This window comes from Rhinatrema bivittatum, chromosome 4 (assembly GCF_901001135.1).
Source record: "Rhinatrema bivittatum chromosome 4, aRhiBiv1.1, whole genome shotgun sequence".
Taxonomy (NCBI): domain Eukaryota; kingdom Metazoa; phylum Chordata; class Amphibia; order Gymnophiona; family Rhinatrematidae; genus Rhinatrema; species Rhinatrema bivittatum.
Window position 1 is genome coordinate 954,097 of NC_042618.1, and position 22,013 is coordinate 976,109.

At 47.9% G+C, this 22,013-nt stretch overlaps 1 protein-coding gene across 1 annotated transcript in view; it reads right to left on the reverse strand.

The window, feature by feature from the left end:
* ZDHHC22 (zinc finger DHHC-type containing 22) overlaps window positions 1-18,330 on the reverse strand; it is a 34,019-nt gene extending 15,689 nt beyond the window's left edge. The window contains exon 1 of the mRNA XM_029597393.1: window positions 17,799-18,330. Within this exon, the coding sequence (XP_029453253.1) occupies window positions 17,799-18,330 (532 nt within the window). The remainder of the gene's footprint in view (window positions 1-17,798) is intronic.
* Window positions 18,331-22,013: the final 3,683 nt, after the last annotated feature.

Genomic DNA, 22,013 nt, shown 5'->3' on the forward strand with positions numbered 1-22,013 from the left:
CCATGCTTGAGTTCTTATTAAATCCCTGTATTAGCCTATGACACTACATAGTGCCAGGAGCAGTGCAGGCATGCTTGACAGTCCATCGTCAGTCACCATCCAAGACAGCGAGGGCTCGGCCCGGGAAAGACCGGGCCGAGCACCGTGGCATGCATCGTCACCAACACGGTGACCGTCCGCCACCCAACGCCATCCAGCATATTGGTGCTATCCTTCTCGATGCTGGACAATGCTCGGGCCCCGAGCAAACCATCACCACCTGCCATCGACACTGTTCCGCACAGTATTGGCAGTCCTTGGTGCTCCAGAAGCACCGGAACAAGTTCCGAAGAATTCTGCACTGGCATCACAAGACATCGAGCTGCTGCGACGAGGGCCGGGTTCATGAGCTGTTAATTGGCTTCCCTGTTCCCGAGGCATGCCCAACCGACATCGGTGGGGGATTGTGGCCCTCCACAAAATACTACCATGGTAGTGCCAGCCACGCTCAGCCTGTCTTCTCTATACCTGCGCCACCATACCAGGCATCAGAGTTGAGACGGGCGTCTACTCTCTCGATGACTCCTGAAATCCACAGAGCCAGCAATCTTCACCAGCTCGTCCTTCGGCAATCCACGTCGGATGGTAAGTACCTGCTTCTGCGGCATTCCCATTGAGATGTGTTCTCTAATTCGGGCCACATGGTTCGAAAAGTTCTAGGTCATGTACCTTCCAAGAACAATAGTAGTGTCACATATCACTATGCCAGCTATGTCAGCCACAATACCAAAAGAACCTCTCTATCATTTCTTTGGGATTGCATCAGGGCATCCTCCCTTCTTCAGCAACAAGGCTCTGTACTGATTAATGCTCTGGCTTCTGGTTCCTGATTCAGAACCAAAGTTCCAGGTGCATTCACTGATCTGCTAAACATGAGATCCAGCAAATACTGCAAGTCCACCTCGAAGCCTGACGACAGGTCTCGGTTGTCTCCTTGTACAGCACACAGAAATGCGGGTAAGACTTTTACCGCTCACGCTCCCGTGGGAGGTTACATGATATCCAGAGTACATCAGCCCCTCCAGTTGGACACCTCCTGGTCTCCTAAACTGGCCGGATATCAGAGCGGCCACCCCACCTTGTACCAAAGTTCCCGGTACACCTCCCCCAGACGCTACAAAGCGCAGAGTGGGGGAGGGGGGGATTGGGGAGTTTTAATTACACTATTCTTTCTTTCAACAGAAAGTAGTTACTCTCCGCCCATCCTGGACCTCAGAAATACCAACTTTTCTTCAGAAGGCTCAGGTAAAATGGTATCTCTCGTCACTATGCTTCCATATCGCAGTAAGTGCATTACCTCTAATCTTCTATGTGCTTCATGGTGAGTCACAATATTACAATCCCAAGCTCTGCCGGTTGCGCCAGCTTCGGCAACTGGGGTATTCATTGAATCACTATCGGTGACTGCTGTTTCTCTGCGGAGTGCAACATCATTCACTCTTTCCTTGCATGGACAGCTGCATAACCAATATTCATTTACTAACTGGGATTACTGTCACTGCCATAAATCCCTTATATAACACTTCTGGACACCACAGTCATAAAGACCTTCCTGTCCAGCATACGCGCAGACATTCTAATAAATTCTTACATGTCCCTGCGTGCATTTTTCCATAACCTCAGCCCCTCAATTCTTCATTGTCGGGCCATGGGGTTTTTTCACTATGCACTTTCCTCATAGATCCAAAACTGCTCTGGGCTAGATTCAGTGAAATTCCATTATCAGTGGGTCTAAGCTGTTCAACCGCTTTCGTCCCTCATCCATATTGCAGATCTAGAACCAAAACCTAGTCTGTTTCTGTTCATGCTCGCATTTACTCGGGGTTGTAAAGTTTGATCTAAAAGCTTCTCAACCCAATATGCGTCTACTCCACTCCAGGCACAGTTTCACATGAACTTCCTGGAGCTTGTAGCCATGCGTTATACCCTTATGCCTTCCAATACTGCCTCTGCAACAAATCTTTGTGCATACAGACAGACAGCATAGGGACAATGTGCTTTCCAACACACAAGCACGCATTACCTTAGCTGCCCTGCTGAGAAGCTGCGCAGCTCTACCCTTGGCCCTTGCTCACTCCATGCATCCTCGGGCCACTTATCTAAGAGATTTACTGAACGCACTAGCAGACCTTCTCATGTAGGTTTCCATCCTCTCGAATGGTCTCGGACTACATGTGTAGCGGGAAAGATCGTCTAACGCTGAGGTCAACCAAACTGCCCTCTGCATCCGAATCAAACCATACGGTGCAGAGATTCTACTCCCTACACATGTTTCCAATGCGTTCCCATAGACGCCTTTCTTCCATCAAGGGCCTCTTAAATGTGTCTCTTCTGCTGCCTCTCTTAGCCAGCACTCTTTTTATGTTGAACCGGGACGGGGTTCACTATTCCTCACACCCACATCCTGCCCGAGACCAGTATGCTTCCCATACTTCTCAATCTATCGCACCAGTAACCAATTTGCCTTCTCACCAGTCAGTCTCAAATCGTAGACTCACTGATGTTCTCAGATACTGGTAGCATCACAAAAACTTCCACACTTAAATCCTACCATTCAAAATGGCATGATTTACTACATGACGCATACAAAATGGTATTCCCTTTTTCTTTTTCTACACCACTCTTTTCTCTTGCTCCCTCGGATTCTGCTCCCCAGACATCCTCCACATACGTACACCTCTGTTCCAATTGGTGTATCGTTTGGGAGTGGGGATACCCGATTAATGGTAAACCCCTTCTGAGTCAGCTTACCATGGATTATCCACTGATCAAGCCGCCTCTATTTTCACTAGTCATGGAATGGAACCTATATCTTATCCTTATAAGTCTCATACGTTCTCCGTTCGAGCCTTTCCATTCCTCTCATTTCACAGTTTGACATGGGAAATTCTTTCCCTCATAAATGTCATTTCTGCCAACAGGGTCAGTGAGTTGCACACCTTGTTACATACTCATCCGACCCTGCGTTCCTCCATGACAGAGTGGTTTTACGTATTCAACTTCATATCTTTCTTAAGGTAGATGTTGCATCTCACCTTACTCAGGATATACTCTGCCCATTTTTCCCAACACCTCTCTCTCACCAGAGAGCGAGAGGGTTTTTTCCACTTCTTGGACAGCAATAGTGCACTTGCATTCTATCTAGATCGCACTACATTCTATAGGAATTCCACCTAACTTTCCTTCTGTGGCAGGAGTCAAGCTGCGAGTTCCAGTGGGCAAACAGAACTATTCCTCCTAATTGACAGTCTGTAAGAACATAAGAAATTGCCATGCTGGGTCAGACCAAGGGTCCATTAAGCCCAGCATCCTGTTTCCAACAGAGGCCAAACCAGGCCACAAGAACCTGACAATTTCCCAAACACCAAGAAGATCCCATGCTACTGATGCAATTAATAGCAGTGGCTATTCCCTAAGTAAACTTGATTAATAGCTGTTATTTATTTATTTATTTTATTTATTTTTAATTTTTATATACCGAAGTTCTAGTAGAGACTACAAATCACTCCGGTTTACATAAAACGAAGAACTGCTCAACAGATAGCGGAGCTTTACATGGAACCGTATAACATATGGAACAGTATAACTGGTTGACAATTTAACATAGTGCTAATAAAGTGATAATATTTTAACTGGTAATAAATAAAGAAATATAATATTTTATATAAGAAGTATAACTATTTATGGACTGTTAATGGACTTCTCCTCCAAGAACTTATCCAAACCTTTTTTGAACCCAGCTACAGTAACTGCACTAACCCACATCCTCTGGCAACAAATTCCAGAGCTTTATTGTGCATTGAGTGAAAAAGAATTTTCTCCTATTAGTCTTAAATGTGCTACTTGCTAACTTCATGGAATGCCCCCTAACTTCATGGAATGCCCCCTAAGACTGAAGACCTGTCTCCACATGGCTTCTGATTTCCTCCTGAAGAAGACTGGTACCTTCCTGTTTAGGACTGTAGTAAACAGGTCTACCTTGGACGTTCCCAACTTGAGGAAGATCCCATTTGCTACATCCCAATCCACGTTCCATTTGAGAGAGTCCAAGTGCCAAATAAGTCTATCTGCCAGGATTTTGTCACTTCTTGCCAGCTACATGACTTTTAGTGTCATCTTATGAAATACGGCGCGGCTGCACACCTTGATAGGCTTCCAACAGAGGAATACGGAACTTATTCCTCCCTGCTGCTTCTGGTACAATAGAACCAACTGATTTATTGGACTAAAACAAATTTGCTAGCCACCTGATTCATGAAAGATTTTAGAGTGTGTAGAAATGCCCGTTGTTCCAGCAGGTGATGTGCAATCTCTTCTCCTACAGAAACCAGGGGCTCTGGATGAGAAGCCCTCGCAGGTGAGGTAAGGTCCCCAGCTCAGGTTGGAAACATCTGTGGTTAGAACAATTTGTTGAGGAGGAATTTGAAAGGATAAACTCAAAGTCAAATTGGAATTTAATTCAATTTTTAAAAAATTTATAGGCTGTTCTATCTTATGACCTGGGTGGCTTACAACAATAAATTCATAAAAAATTGTTAAACATAACGACAGAAAATATGTGCATAAAAACAAATCAATAAAAATAGTAAAATAAAAATTGGTCAAAAGCACTCACCAATGTCAGATGCACAAAAGGATCTAAAAACATGGTCTGCCTTTCTAATCAATTAATAAAACGACTATTTGAATAAGTGCATCTTTAACTGTTTCTTAAAAGTGTTTTGACATGCCTGTCTGCAAAGAATAATTGGCAATTGGTTCAAAGAGCAGCACTTGCCACTGAAAACAATCTCTCTCTTAAGCTTACAAGATGAATAACTTTATAGTTGGGAACTTCCAGGAGTAATTGATCCTCAGATCTTAAGCTTCTAACAGGACAATGTATTTTTAATAAGTAGGCATTTCACTACAACACTGTGTGTAACCACACTCTGTTGCGTCCGTCCCAGCCTCAATAGCTTCCCCTCGGCCGCTGCTGCTTGTACATATTTATCAGGCTGCAACCTGGAGTTCTCTCCATACCTTCACAGCCATTATTGCTTAGATACGACTAGCCGGCATGCTCCATGTTTGGCCAGTCTGTCTACTCTTATTCTTTTCAATTTAACTACCCAACATCCTTCCACCAACCCGTTACGGGTTTCAGGATGCCCTCCGTTCCAAATTCCACCCCTGTCATTGTGCCTTTCGCGTGTCTTGGGTGCATTTGGTGCACTCTCGGGCATCCTCAGCTCGGTACTCACCCATATGTGAGGACTACCATCCTGCTTGTCCTGTGAGAAAGCAGAGTTGCTTACCTGTAACAGGTGTTCTCACAGGACAGCAGGATGTTAGTCCTCACGAAACCCACCTGCCACCCCATGGAGTTGGGTCTGTATACGTTTTTACTTTTATTTTAGTTTCGCTTGCGCTTTTAGCTATAAGTCGAGACTGAGGGAGACACCTGTGGCTCGCAGGGATAATTGCAGACTGAGCATACTCAGTGTGCCAGTGTCAGTCAAAGCTTTGTAGAAACTTTGACAGAAAAGTTTTCCATACAGGGCTCCATCCTGTGATGTCACCCATATGTGAGGACTAACATTCTGCTGTCCTGTGAGAACACCTGTTACAGGTAAGCAACATTTGCTAAACCTTTCAGGTATCTGAAGGTCTGTATCATATCTCCCCTCACCTCTTCTCTTCCAGGGTGTACATATTCTGATCCTTCAACCTCTCTTCATAAGTCTTCCGATACAGACCCCACACCATTTTGGACACCCTTCTTTAGACCACCTCCATCCTGTCTCTGTTCCTCTTGAGATGAGGTCTCCAGAACTGAACACAGTACTCCATGTGAGGCCTCACCAAGGACCTGTACAAGGGGATTATCACCTCCTTTTTCTTACTGGTTATTCCTCTCTCTATGCAGCCCAGCATTCTTCTGGCTTTAGCTATTGCCTTGTCACATTATTTTGCCACTTTCAGATCCCCAGACACTGTCACACCAAGGTCCCTCTCCCAGTCCATGCACATCAGTCTTTCACTTCTATATTAGTCTTTCCGTTTGTTGGGCACTTCAAAGTGGATTACAGTACTTGAATGTAATCTGCTTTGAAGTATCCAACAAGCGGAGTATAAATCCAATAAATAAAATAAATATTCTCTATTTTATTCTCCATTCCTTTCCAAATAATTCCTATTCGTCTTTTTGACCACTGCCACATGCTGAGCTGAGCAGTGGCCTGCAGTCAGGGCTTCAAGGGATTCAATAAATCACCAGTTCATGGGCATCATTACGGGGTGGCAATTGCCACACCCAAAAATTGTTTGTAACCTAATTTTATACATCAGATTGAGTAGGGATAAACCAAACCCTTGCCCGATCCAATCCGATCAATGGAGATACATCTCCCTACTCCCCTACAGCCAATAGCAGAAGTTGTGTTTAACTGAACGTCATCTCCTGCTGATGTGAGGTCAGTTTTGCAGCTCACATAGCAAGACCAGCTTTTACGCCTCATGCTACTGCCCTGGCAGGCAGTCACGGAACCTATCCTGTGGCAGCCAAAGAGAAAAGAGAAGGACCTTGCAGCCATCAATGGACCCCATCAATGGACCTCCTAAAGATCAAGAGGCTCAGCAGTGCACCACAGAGTCCATCCTGCAGCAGCTGAACAGAGAGGGAGGACCTAGCTGGTGCCAGTGGACCCCATTCTGCTGGCGACAGAAGAAGAGGCTTATGCTTTGAGAGTGTAGTAGTATGGTTATCGACTTGTGTAAGCATGTGAGGGAGAGAGAGACTTTATGTGTGTGTAAGAAAGAGAGATGCTCTGTGGGCCGGATTTTAAATGCCCTGCACGCGTAAATCCGGCCGGATTTATGCGCGCAGGGCCCTCGCACGCCGGCGCACCTAATTTGCATAGGCCGCCGATGCGTGCAGAGCCCCGGGATGCGTGTAAGTCCTGGGGCTTCGTAAAAGGGGCATTCCGGGAATGACACGGCGTTTCGGGGGCGTGACGCGGCATTTTGGGGGCGGGCCCGGGGGCATGGTCGAGGCCTCCGGACCAGCCCTCGGGTTGGGTGATGGCGCGCCAGCAGCCTGCTGGCGCGCGCAGATTTACGTCTGCTTTCAGCAGGCATAAATCTGCCAACAAAGGTAAGGGAGGGGTTTAGATAGGGCCGGGGGAGGTGGGTTAGGTAGGGGAAGGGAGGGGAAGGTGGGGGGAGGGCGAAAGAAAGTTCCCTCCGAGGCGCTCTGAAATCGGAGCGGCCTCGGAGGCAACAGGCAGCGCGCGCTGGGCTCGGCACGCGCAGGTTGCACAAATGTGCACCCCCTTGCGCACGCCGACCCCAGATTTTATAAGAATCGCGCGGCTATGCGCGTATCTTATAAAATCCAGCGTACCTTTGTTCGCGCCTGGTGCGCGAACAAAAGTATGCGCTCGCGCAAAATTATAAAATCCACCCCTGTGTGTATGGGTTTGTGTGTGTGAGGGAAAGAGTGCCTCTGTGTGTATATATGTATGAGTGTGAGGGAAAGAGTGCCTCTGTGTGTATATATGTATGTGTGTGAGGGAAAGAGTGCCTCTGTGTGTGTGTGTGTGTGTGTGCGTGCATGTGAGGGAGATTGAACTCATGTGTGTCTATGTGTGAGAGAGAAAGAAAGGATAAAGTTTGTACATCTCCCCTCCCCTAATCCACAAAAATCTTGGGATTTCTGGAAATAAAAAAATCCCAGGAGAGCAGGAGATTTTTTAATCCTTTTTAATTTCATTATTTGTTGTTATTTGTTGTGTCTGCTTTTTGAAATATTACATTAGTATTTTGGTAAATTTATAAACATTTTTATGACGTTTTAATTATTGGATGTTCTATTCAGCAGTTGTTTTGAAATATTTATTCTTTTTATTAGTATAGTTTTATGTTTGATGTTTTAAATTTCTTGATTTTGTTGTTTGTTGATCCTTATTCTGTCTTTGGTAAGGGTCTTTATGTGTGGCCGAGATGAGGGATCTGTTACTGTATGATTTCTGAATAGGGGTCTATAGCAGTCCGTTGTGTTTTGTTTCTGGTAGGAGGTGTATTTGTCTTCTAGAGCCTGCAGTAGTGTTCTTTCCTGGGTAGGGTTGTTGCTATTTCTTTTGATATGGTAGATTTGCCTCTTGGGGTGAAGTGTATTCTTGGTAGGCTATGATTAGCTTTTATTGGATCTATCTAAGTATTATCCAAAAATACTGAACGTGATCTATTGAAACAATATAGGACCCATCTTCAGATGTGAATGTTTCTGATCTGACATATGAAAAAGGAACCTATATAGTTTTAAAAGCTTTTGAAGAAAGGGGACCGGTGATTGTGGTGAGAGAGAGGCTGCCACCAACCTGCCTGGCTCGCCAGAGTAGAGAATGATTTTTCATCCAGCTAACAGCTGTGGGACTCCTCCAATGCTGACATCATCAGCCATAGACCGCGAGGGTAAAAGCCCGCGGATCTGCAGCACACCGCTGCCGCCAGTGCCCGTCTAAGCCATGCACGCCCCTTTGGCGTGCGCGGCTTAGATCGGCTTCGATCGCCTGCAGATCGCTTTTTGATTTCCTGTTGACCTATGGGGCGTAAAAGAAAAGCTAAGTTTGTGACTTCATCTCCGGCTCCACAAAAAACCGGAGCCATGGATGCTCACGTAAGCAGAGGTAATATGCCACTAAAGGACAGTGAGGGAGACTCTTTGGATGCCTCCCTAAGTCCTGGCATGGGACCTATACTTCTACAGCCCCCAGGAGGAACATCAGGAAGTACTTCCGTCGATAGAGAAGCTGCAAACGTAAGTGGCTATGGAGTGTATTCTGAGTCACCGAAAATTGCAACACCTCCCTGCTTGGAGCTGGAACAGCAGAAAGCAGGTGAAGGAACTCTAACGATTAAATTAGGTAGTCCACGGCTTACTACCATGGACGAATCTAAAGTAACCCTGGGTGATTTATGGAGGAGTTGATAAAGTTAGATTCAAATGTGACACAGATGAATTCTTCCTTTACTACAATTGTAAATGGGAATAGGTCTCTTATACAAGAACAAGGGACAAGATTAAAAGTTGTTGAGGTTCTAGTTGATAGTATTACATCAGAGTTACAAAATGTAAAAATGTTGGGAAATCACCATATCTCCGACAATATGGTCTTGCATGCTAATTTAAAGAACAGAGAAATGTCATTAGAGTAAAAAACCTATGTTTTGTAATTTTCCCTATTATGAGATTAATGTCACCTTATGAAATGTTTTCTAAGTATGTTAGGGAAAATCTAGTATGCGAAGAGATACCTTTGATATCAAAAATATATTACTTCCTGGCCCAAATAGGTAATGCACCTGGGGGAGATGAGGAGAATACACCAGGTGTATACACATTTTTGGAAGATTCATTAGATTTGATAAATAAAAGGGCAACATTGTTTGTCTCTTTTGTTTTAGAAAAGGATAAAGAGTTCATTCTTGACAAGCTCTTTAAAAATAAAGATATGTTATTCTGCAGGCAGAAGGTATACGTATTTCCTGGTGTATCCAAGCCTACCCAGGCAAGGAGAAAGAAGTTTCTTTCCTTGAAAAATAAAATGATAGAAATAGGAGCATCCTTCTATTTGAAATATCCCAGTAAATGTTTTATTAATTTTCAAGGGAAAAAGTATGTGTTCACGGAACCTTCACACCTTGAATTATTTTTGAAGGATAAAGTGAAGTTAATTTGAGTAAAACAGTACCAACAGAAGAAAAGGTCGATAAATAATTTAAAATAGGCAACTCTCTCTCTTAGGTTTAATATTGGTTGTGTTTTGTTTAGTACTCGGCCCTCTTATTATCTGTATTTAGTGAGATGAGAAAATATTTTATGTTTCGGAATAGAATATTATTCCTTATTAGTGTTTTAAGTTGTCTACTGAATTTCCAGCTTATGCACAGAAATGTAAACATTGTATTTACTAAGTGAAAATGCTTAATAAAGATTAAATTATAAAAAAAAAATCCTTTGAAGAATATTTTTAGGTATATATATTTTTTATTTTATAGGTATTTTAAGCAACCTGACTTGTTCTGTTTTCCAAATAGGAGGTGTATTGGTGGTTCAGAGCCTGATATAATATTTGCAGTGCTAACCATAAAGATAAACATATATCATAAGCTTATTGTAAGTCCTGGAAGGCGATTCATACATTTGTATAAATAAATAAACATGACAGGAGGCGTGACTTGCCATGAATGCACAGCCCGATATTTCCTCTCTGTTTTTGGGGGGATTTTTCTTTACAATGCCTCCAAAACGTAAAGGCAAACTTCAGCGAACCCTTTGGAGACTTCTTTGCTGCTTGGGCAGTGCTTGATTTTGGACTTCGAGGCTGCTGCGCCTATTGAAGGGGTGAAATCCCCAGTGCTGGGCTGGATGGAGGAGAGTCTGTCTCGGCTGGGGAAAAGGTTTCCCTCAGCCCCCTTGACATCCGTCTGCCACTGTCAAGGTCCTGATGCAGCTGAGGCGTTGGGTGATGAGACCGAGGCGTTGACTACTGTGAAGGGAGATTCTGAGGCCTTTCATGTTGTCACTGACAAAGTGTTCTCTCTTTGAGCAGGTTTCAAGTCACGTAGACGGACTATGTGTTGTGGAGCGCTAGGAGAGCGATCCCACTTCCTGAGAGCGGTGTGTGTCCTTGGGCCGCGGCTCGACCCCAGAGGATTCCGAAGAGGGCCGCAGGAGGCGTGGCATGCCCGAGCATGGGTAGGACGGAAGCAAGACTGGAGTGATGACCAGGCGACAGGCCCTCCTCCGGACCTGCATGCTTCGGAAGACCCAACAACGCAATGTTGGTCTTGTGAACAGTCCTCCGACCATTCCCAGCCCTTTCAGACCTGCCGCAGGGTACGGCACGAAGCGGCAGGCCGGACAGAGGCCAGGGCAGCGAAGACTGGAACATAGATTCAGACGAGACTCAGGAACAGGGTACTGGAAGTGCAGACGTAGACTCAGAAGCAGTGTACTGGGAGTGCAGACGTAGACTCGGAAGCAAGGTACTGGGAGTGCAGACGTAGACTCAGAAGCAAGGTACTGGACGTGCTGATGTAGACTCAGAAGCAAGATACTGGAAGTGCTGACGAAGACTCAGAGACAAGTTACTGGGCATGCTGACGTAGACTCAGGAGCAAGGTACTAGAGGTCGATTCAGAGGTGAGGTACTGAAGATGCTGGGGTAGGTTCAGAAGCGAGATAATGAAGGTGCAGATGTAGACTCAGGAACAGGGACTGAAGGAAGATTTGAGCACAGTCCCTCAGGGTACCCGGCTCAGACCACTCCTGGGACTGAGACATGAGTCACCCTGTCCCACGCGTTCCCGACACTGCCTTGGAGGGCAGGTCACGGACCACGCAGAGAACGGGATAATGCAGGAGAGAACCAGGCGACGCGAACTCCGATGCTGGGATACTGACATCCGAAGCCCTGACGGCTGGCAGGGCAAAAGCTCCAAAGCACAGGGACGAATCCCACCTGTTGGCCACTCCAGGGCCCAACAGGCCAGAAGGCTCAGGAGCCAGACAGAGACGAAGGGCAGCACATATAGGACTGGATCAGGAACTGGCTCTGGCACCGACATCAAGGAAACAGGATCAGGAACAAGGGCTTCTCAGGGATTTAGAAAAGAGGTACATGGCTTGCATCTCAGATGGCCCTAATCAGCCCGCCCCAAGGGCTGGTCACGGACCACGGTGTGGCTTGCCGCGAGGTACCAGGACATTGGAGAACACAGGATCAAGGTGCTAGCTTTCAGGAGATTCAAGGCAAGGTACTTAGGTTTCAGTCGAGTTTCAGGATCAAGGTACAAGGACTTCATAGAGACTTAGAAACGAGGTACATGGCTTGCATCTCAGATGGCCCTAACCAGCCCGCCCCAAGGGCTGGTCACGGACCACGGCATGGCTTGCCGCGAGGTACCAGGACATTTGGAGAACACAGGTGCTAGCTTTCAGAAGATTCAAGGCAAGGTACTTAGCTGTCAGGCGGGTTTCAGGATCAAGGTACAAGGACTGTAATATCTGGAATGGATCATGGATACCGGATAGAGATCGGACCTCTAGGCAGGAACAGGAACAAGCGAACATCAGGACTGGAACAACTGAAGACATCAGGACTGGAACACTGAAGACATCAGGACTGGAACAACTGGACAAGAAGCTTCAACGGAAAACATGGAACACTGGACCTTGCAGAAGGCTGGAATACAAGGCATCTCCTGGAACGAGGATCTCAGGAGTGACCAACTCCTTGCGAAGGCAACGACAGACTGGATGCGGAATCCTTTTGAAGAGCTGAGGTGGACAACGCCCAGGGAGGAGCCAGCAGGGGCCACACCTGGCTGGCCCTTGAAGAATAGACGGGAGGCGCGCGCTCGCGCCCTAGGAAGCTGGAGAGAGCTGGGTTGTTGGTGGCATTCCCAGCCACATGGAGGAGCCGTGGAGAACCAGAGGAACGTCGGGGCAGCCCTGCCCTGCAGCTGGAGAAATGGCAGGCTGCTGGGACGGCTCCCGGCCACGACAACTGGAGCAGGTAAGCTGAAACGGTGAGCTGGCTGCAGGCACTGGCAAGGACGCCCTCCCTGCCGGCTAAGGACCCTGGGAGCGGCAGAGCACGCCGGGGACGGCCCGAAGAGACAGCGGGGGTCCCGACCACGAGGGAGCGCTCGTGGCGGGTCGGCCCCGCTGCAAGCGGCAAAAGACAGCCGGAGAGGAGCCCAGACTGCAGCGAGGGACTGCCGCGGCCGCGTCAGCGGCCCGGCTGGCCGCGAAAAGGTGAGGTCCTGCCCGCGCTCCTCACGGGCAGGACCGTAACACTATGGTCGATGCGACGGCATCGCTGACAAAACACTTAGTTGATGCGACGGTATCACAGGCATGACAAGCAACTTGACATCCAAACAAAGCAAGACACAAGGCATGGACATTGGCACTGTCTCTCAGGGCGCCCTACTCAGACCACCCGCGGGACTGAGTCGTGGACCACCCTGTCCCACTGCGCGCCCTACACAGCCCTTGCAGGCTGGTCACGGACCACGAGGAGAGCGGGACAGCGCAGGGAAGACCCAGGCAAGGAGGAACTCCAATGACGAAGCCGGTGTCATCCGAAGCTTCCCCCCAGGCTGGCAGGAACGGAGGCTCAGGAGCACAGGGACACTTCCCACCTGCAAGTCACCCCATTCTTGGGCATACACAACCCGAGAGCACCGGCTTACAGGAACAGAAGTCTCAGGAGCACCAAACAAAGACACAGGGAAAAACATCCTGGAAGGCGGGCACATCAGGAGGTAGACGATCATGACGAGACATCAAACATGGACCGGGACCTCAGGCGGAACACCAAGACATGAAGACGTGGTAGAAGGCAGACGAGACGAGGAGCTCCACGAGAAACAGAAGACCTTACAAGCTCTGGCAGGCAGGAGCCTCCAGAGGGAAGTCACGATGATGCACGGCCAGGAACAGACTAACGGAGCAGCCCTTTATACGGCTAAGGCAGGAAGTCCCATCAAAGGTGGGGCCAGCACACTTCCTGTGCCTGGCCCTTTAAATTCAGTGAAGAGGCGCGGCCACGCGCCTAGAGGAAGCAGGAGAGCTGAACAGGACCGCGGACAGCGGCCTGCACCAACGGCAGCGTGCAGAAGAGGCAGAACTGGTCTGAGACGCAGGCCCGACATAGACAGTGGCTCCAGCCGCTGCAGGAGGCCCCGAGGGCGGCTCCAGCCGCCACTCGAGCCCAGGGATGCGGCCTTAGCGCCACGAAGAAGCTGATGGCGTTGGGGGTGGTCCAGCCCCACAGGAAGGCCGCGGCTCTAACCGCGGAGCAGAAGAGGATCCATGTCGGCCTCCGGGCCGCGGCTCCAGCCGCACCGAAGGCCCAACGGCGGCGGGTGAAGAAACAGCATGGGAAGGTGAGTCTGCTCGCGGGGAAACCCGCGGGCAGCAGCGCTCATAACAGTATACGTATAAAGGGAAGAGAAGACATTTGAAGAGACTTGGTGACAAAGGATGTGCATCCTCAACCATACTGTATATATCAAGGGCAGAAAGACACTTCAAGAGATTTGAAGAGTCAAACTTTTAATATTGTGCTTTTTTAATGTATATATTGTATAGGTTGAATGTATGCGAATGAATGGGTGCTTTGTACCAGTGTGTACATGATGTTATGTGGCCTTATAGGTGATGCATTTTAAAAGTTCTATATATGATTAGATTGTATTTTTTCAAATCTTTTGATTATTGTTACAATCCCCCCTGTTGCTGCGCTACAGGAGGTGTCTCACCTTTCCTCTGGAGGCCGCTCCGAAGCCAGGGCCTCGCCTGCGAACTATCCAGGATTTGCTCCAAGGCCTGGGAGGCCTAGCTGTTCTTGAGGCCTGCCTGTGGCTTGCTTGTGTTTGCTTGGACTTCCTGGTTCCGGCCATGCCCTTCTCCCTAGGGGCCGGCCCGCAGCTCTCCACCTCAGTTATAGGGCCAGCGAGGGGCTGTCCAGGTAAACTCCTCCCAGGGAGTCGCCTGCATGCAGCAGTATAAAAGGACTTTCACTTCAGTTCCTGGTTGCCTTTGGATTGAGTTTCACAGTTGTCTGTGCCGCTTCCTTGATCCAGGTCCTCGCTCGTCTTGACGGCTCCCTATCCTGTTTCTGCCTGCTTCCTTGATGGTGGTTCCAGATGTCCCTGGCCTTCGGATTGAGTCTCACAGTTGTCTGTGCTCCTTCCTCGATCCAGGTCCTCCGTGGTCGTCTTTGCTTTGATGGCTCCCTGTCCTGTCTCTGCCTGTTGCCTTGATGTTTATTCCGGATGTTCCTGATGTTTGTTCCTGATCCAGTTCCTGATGTTCCTACCTGCTTTATGCTGCCAGGAGTGCAGCAACCTGCCTTAGACTGCCAGGAGTGCAGTAACCCACCGCTTCCTCTTCCCTGTGCTCATCCCGCTCCTGCGGCTGTAGGACAGGGTGGTCCGTGACCAGTCCAGCCGTGCTGGCTGTGTAAGGTGCCCTGAGAGACAGTACCAATGTCGTCCTTCCCAGCCCTCGTCTATGATGTCTCCGCTTCAGCCCTCGTCTATGATGTCTTTGCTTCAGCCCTCGTCTATGATGTCTTCTGTGTACTAAGGACTCTGTCCGGCCTGCCGCCCTATGCCATTACCCAGCGGCAGGTCCGAAAGGGCTTGGAACAGTCGGAGGACCGTTCATCAATCAACATTGCATTGCTGGTTGCCATGGGCGTGCAGGTCCGGCTGAGGGTCAGACTCTGTTCCTCATTCCTGCTTCAGTACCTGCCTGGTTCTCCATGCTTGCACCGGCTCACCTCCCACGGTGTGGCTTGGGGCTCCTCCCTGAGTCTTGCCGTGGCCCAAGGGCTCACTCTACCTGCTCTAGAGGCGACCGCGCTCCTCGCGCACATAACAGAATCCGAAGGCCCTCAAGCCTTCGGCCCGTAACAATTATATTTCTAATGGGGGTGTTTTTCATATACATGAAGTACAATTATGATATTGCAATATAGATCATGTTTTTAGTTAATGATGAAAACATTATTAAAGGTAGTACAATTTCAATTTCAGCAGTATTTTTGTGATTATATAGATTTCTCCCATTTTAGTTGAGATATTTGCAGTGTTGCCTTTAGAAAGGTAGGTTGTTACTGTTTGAGTGCTGGTAGTTAGTGCTGTTTTGGTATTGGAGGTTTACTATACTGTAATTGTTTATTCATGGCTTCCTGAGAACCATGTCCCACCAAAATCCATGCTACAAGAGACTTAATGCCATATGCGGTCCAAGTGTATTTTGTGTCTTGGGGAGAGGAGGTTGAGGGCGTGAGACTGCTTGAGACCTGCGGGCAGGTGTGAGGAGAAGAGTGGACCGAGGGAGCAAGATTGAATCCCCTGCTATAAATGTCACCGTCCACCCCTAGAGCTGAAGATTTGAACACATTGTCCAAAATGACTCCAAGATCTTTTTTCTGGGTGGTGACTGCTAATACGGAAGACAACACTGGGTGCCCTTAGTCAAGGTTATTTTCTCTGAATGCATCACTTTGCAGATGTGTACATTAAATTTCATCTGCTATTTCGATGCTTAAGCTTCCAGTCTGACAAGATCCTCCAACAGCTGCTCATGTTTTTACAACTTGGAATAATTTCCATCTGCAGATTTGAGTACTCCACTTATTGCTTCCTTTTCCAGATCATTTTTGTAAATGTCAAACAGCGCTGACCCTGTTATAGATTCTTGCGGCACTCCACTATTTGCCTCTCTCCATAGGGAAAACTGAACGTTTCGTCCCACTCTGTTACCAAACCACAACACTCCAGGCTCCAGATATTGTGGCTGTTTTAAAGAATAGGTTGCAGATTACTAGCAGCAGATCTGCAGTTTCATATTTGAATTCTTGATAAAGACGTTGGAAAAGTTAAACAGGTTAGGCCTCTTCATCTTGGAGATTTATAAAATTATGAGAGGGGTGGGACTGGTAACAGGGAACGGTTATTTACCCTTTCAAATAGTACTAGGACTAAGGGACTCTGTGTGAAACTTAACTGGTAAGAGCTTTAAAACAAATTTAAGAAAGAGGGTTTTTTTTCAGTCAGTGCCCAGTTAAGCTGTGGAATTAGTTTTCAGAGGCTGTGGTTAAGGTAAATAGCATAGCTGAGTTTAGAAATGGTTTGGGTAAATTACTGGAGGACAGACAGGTGCCGGACAGACTTGGAAGTCTCCACCACTAACTTACGGGAGTGAGCAATGGGGAAAGGACTTTCCTATCAGGTCCGTGTCTGGCATTTCTAAGAGACCTGGACAGGATGGACAAAGGTTGCGACCCAGCAGCATGGCACCTGTTATGTTCATAGGGGCGATACTTTCATAGGAGTATCCTTCTAACAATGCCCACTGCCCTCGCAAGCATGCACATTGCTTTTTACCACTCAGCATGTCGCACTTCATTCAGTGAACACTAGTAAGGCTGGACAGCAGGCTCTAGCATTGCTCCTTTTTCTTACGCTCCTCTAAATGTAGGCCAACAGATTCCACCTTGCTGTCCTCCTCTCCCCTTGAAAAGCAGGAGCCCACGTTTCTCATCTGACGGCTTTTCACTCAATCACATTCATATCTGGCATGAAGGAGCGTGAGAATCAAACTGGAATTCTATGTCTACCTTCCAGGCAGGCCAGTGACCCCGGAGAGGGACCTGGCCATGATTATCAGCCTGGGCTCTTCACAGAGCGAGAGGGGAGAGGGAGTCAGAGTCGTCCCGCAATGCCACCCCCCAGAGCCATTACTGCCGGGCTCGGGATGGAGCCTGGCCAACGAACTGGGAGGGGGTATAAAATAGGGGGGATGAAGGCTCAAGGCACTGGATCCCAGCTCTGGTTCTGACTGAGCTGAAGGCACAAAGGAGCCAAAGGGAAACTGCTGGATGCAAGAAACGCATAGCTTACATTTCTCCTAACTTAAATCTCCCCACTTACCTCACAGAATGCACGTCGCCTCCAGAAAACCATCTGAGAATTTGCTTTTTTGCTTACTGCACTACACTTGGCTTGGCCCTTGGCTATTATTTGGAGCAGCATTCAATATGCACCAGTTTACCCATAATAAAAGTAAAACAATCTGAATCTGGAAACAGCAGTTTTTACATGAGACAGCCTGGGAATTAGATTTGTAGGCAGAGATAGAAATATAAAGGGAGGACTGGGCCGGATCCTCCTTCAGACGTGTGAGAACTCACCTGAGAAGAAGCGAGTGATGGAGAGAGGGAGCAGCGTGAGGAAGGTGAGTGGGCTTGCGAAGGACAGGGCAAACAGAGAGGATATGTAGGCCACTCCCGCCAGCAGGGAGTAGAAGCAGCTGAGGGCGGTGTAGAAACAGAACGTGAGGAAGTTACGCAGGTTGCTGCTCCCGATGCAGTTCCCTGTGAAGAAACAATGGTGAACGCGCTTTGGGCTCATCCTGCCACACAGCTTACAGAAATGGCTGTTGGCCGGTAGGACAGCCCGCCGACCGTCCCGGGCTCCCCGGCTCCCGCAGGCCCCTGCGGCATCTTCAGGGCTGTTCTGGATCACTAGGATGTAGTTGCCCAGGACGTTGATGAGCAGGAAGAGGAGGAGAGCGCCATGCAGCAGAGCAGGAGAGAAGAGTGGGCTTGAGGGCTCTTTGGACATGCTGGGGATGAAGAGGAGAACCTGGAGGGCGAAGGTCACTAAGGAGATGCAGAGGAAGTAAGCTGGAGCAATGACATTGATCAACCTGTGTATTAGCATGGTAGATTACAATCCTGTAGAAGAGATGAAAGAAAAAAAAATGCCTGTAACAGGGCAGAAAGCAGAATTCCCTCAAGCCCTCCTGCACAGTCATCTTGATTGCCTTTCTCCATCCTGCCTCACACCCACCTCTTCCTTCATCACTAAACGTCCTGCAATAAAGGTCCAACAAGCTAATCCTTTCTCAGCTATCAGCACTGCTTTCTACCTGCGGTCGATACTGTAACGTGCGGTTGAGGATTTCCCGTCTGTAACGTGCTGGGAGCGCACAATTCGGACGCGTAAGGCGATCCAGCGATACAGTCTCCAGTTTCACGCGTCCTTAGCGCTTCTTAAAACAGACGCATAACCTTTCCCGCACACAGCATGTAAATGATATGTAAATGAACAAATTAGCTGTATAACGAAGGAATTAGCTATTCTCCTCCGATACTGTGATGCGCGCTCCGACTATCGCTTTTTTTCCCTGCCGATTTGCCGCGCGTTTAACCTGTTAGTTTACCGCCTACCCCTACCCCTACGTTAGAGGCAGGAGTAAGGGTAAGCGGCAAACTTTCCCCCAGCCCCGGCTCACCTGCCCTGGTCGCGTCCATGGGTGCCGGTCTCCGGGGTAGCCCCAGTCCTCTCCCTCCTCCCGAAGCAAAAAAAAAGCGGAAAAAAAAAATCCAATGCGGCCCCACTTCGGCAGCTCCCCTTCGGCAGCCCCCCTTCGGCAGAGACGGCAGTGTAAAGCGAGACGGACCTTCGGCGGAGACGGCACTGTAAAGCGAGACAGACCGCGGCGCAAGAAGAGGAGGAGAGAGAAGACGCAACTTACTCCAGCCAGCCAGCCCTCCTCCGGACAGTGGCTCCTCTGCCTCCCAGCTGCCGGCGAAGATAGACGCCCGAATGGGTAGGCCCCTCGTGCAATTTGACCTCAAGGCGTGACGTCATGACGTTTGGCGTCACGGCATGCGACGTCACGCCTTGAGGTCAAATTGCACGAGGGGTCTACCCGTTCGGGCGTCTATCTTCGCCGGCAGCTGGGAGGCAGAGGAGCCGCTGTCCGGAGGAGGGCTGGCTGGAGTAAGTTGCATCGTCTCTCTCCTCCTCTCCTTGCGCCGCGGTCTGTCTCGCTTTACAGTGCCATCTCCGCCGAAGGTCCGTCTCGCTTTACACTGCCGTCTCCGCCGTAGGGAGCTGACGAAGTGGGGGCTGGCTGGAGTAAGTTGTGTCTTCTCTCCTTGCGCCGCAGCCCCCCCCCCCCCCAGCTGGAGGCAGGAGAGGTCGTCCGATGTCCGGAGGGGGCTGCAAAAGTAAGTCGCTTTGCGCTTTTCGCGCCCTGCTTCGGGAGGAGGGGAGGGGGAACTGGCACGGGGGAAGCCACGATGTCCGGAGGAGGGGGGCTGCAAAAGTAAGTCGCCGAGCGTAGGATTGCCGTCCTCTCCCCTCTCTCTCTCGCAACTTTTTTTTTCACTTTTTTTTTGCTTTGGGAGGAGGGGAGAGGGGATGGCAATCCCGACTTCCTGGTATCTGTCATTTCAAATGACATTTGAAATGACAGATACCAGCGCGGCCGTGAAGCGTTAGGCCTGAGCACCCAGGTTACTGTATAGGCGCTCTATACAGTAAAATGGGTTGCGCGGGCCTAACGCTTCCCTAACGCTTCGCAGACGCGGCATGCATTTGCATGCAATTAGAAGAGAGTATCGAGCGGTAGGTGAAGAGAACTGTGCGTGCGGGGAACGAGGGTGCGCCTGACGCTGCCGCACTGTTTCTACCGCGGCCTTAAGAGTATCGACCTGTAAGCCAGGGCGTCCCAAACCTTTCCTGGGGGCCCCACAGCCAGTCATGTTTTCAGGATCTCCACCATGAATATACATGAAATACATTTGCATATCATGCAGATTCAGTAACTCATGAAATTCTTCTTGACAGATTAGCAGAGATTGGATTAATAGACCCCACACTCCAATGGTTTGCTTCATATTTAAGAAATCGCTTCTTTCAAGTTAAAAGTATCTCAGACAAAATAGACCTTAATGCCGCTGGAGTCCCCCAAGGCTCCTCGCTATCGGCCACCTTGTTCAACATATACATGGCATGCTCCCTCTCTGCCATTTACAGGCTGGTCTTGGTCTTACCCACTACACATACGCAGAAGACACACAGATTCTAATTCCAGTGAAAAGCTCTATAGAAGCCACATGCAAAATGACAGTCATGAAACAACTTCTAACACACATGGAATCGATTCTCAGTATTGACAAAACTAAAATGATACTTTTGGACAGAAAAACCCCATCCTCTAACTTGCCCATCATTACACTATGAGACAAGAAAACCAAATTGATTGCTATTCTTCCTCCCCCCCCCCCCTTCACCTTACGTACATTCTTCTTTGCTCCAGATTTGTATATAATTATCCGACAATGCAGCCAGTGATCTACTCCGAACATAAGTATCCTACTCGGGTCATATTGACTTCTATGATTGTAAATAATCTTTCAGGTTCCCATTTTTTGCCTTGAAAGCTCTTGATAGTTCCTCTTAATCACTATTTCCCAGATCAGTGTTTATTGTAAAGCCTGTTGGTACTTTATGTTATTTGTAAACCGATGAGATGTTCCCAACGACTGTCGGTATATAAAAGCGTTTAAATAAATAAATTAAACCTAGTGAATAACTCCCGAGATTTAGGAATCATCATTGACGGTGAATTAAATTTTAAAAAAACCATCTCTATTAAATTAAAAGAAGGGTACAACAAGATATTAACCCTTAGACAAGTAAAACTGCTTTTAGTTCAGTCCGACTTTAGAACAGTATTACAATCGATAATATTCTAAAGCACAGATTACTGTAATCCTCTACTACTCAGTCTCCCACTTTCAACCATTCGCCTATTACAAGTTTTACAAAATGCAGCCGCGAGGATATTGACCACTCTGATTTCCTTGCACTGGCTTCCAATGAAGTACCGCATTCAATACAAAGTTATTTACCGGGAACAAATGCTGAAATTCTCCCGCATGCACCACGAAGAAATCTAAGATCGGCAAACAAAGGCTTACCAACTCTCCCCTCACTGCATTCAGCACGTTTGCGTCAAGTCAGAGAGAGCGCTATATCACTCGCAGGTTCGAAAATCTGGAATTCTTTACCGACTGAATTAAGGCTACAATCGAACCTAAAAACATTCAAAAAAAGATCAAAAGACCTGGCTCTTTGGTAAAGCTTATCGAGACTATGAATAATATAAGACCCAACATTTCCTCTTCTCTTTTAATCTTAATGGAATTCTTATCTGAAATGAATCTTAGTTTTCTCCCATTTTATTGGTATGTTTATTTATTATTCAATCATACGTCTAATACTTGTACTGTTTTTTCTCAATTTTATAATCATGTTTTAATAATCTTATTGTAGTTCTCTATTTCAAGCAATATTCATGTAAACTGTTGTGATGATGCCCCCAAACGACAGCATATAAATTCTATAAATAAAAGCAAATTTATCTCAAGCATATTTATGGTGGAGATCCTGAAAACCGAAATAGCTGTGGGGTCTCCAGGACAGATTTGGGAAGCTCTGTGCTAGACCTTATCCACTCTGATCCTATGGAAAAGAAACGTTTACTGAGCAAGGACCAGCTCAGACCTGGTGCTCTGGGCTTCCTGCCCCATATCCACCGTAATAATAAT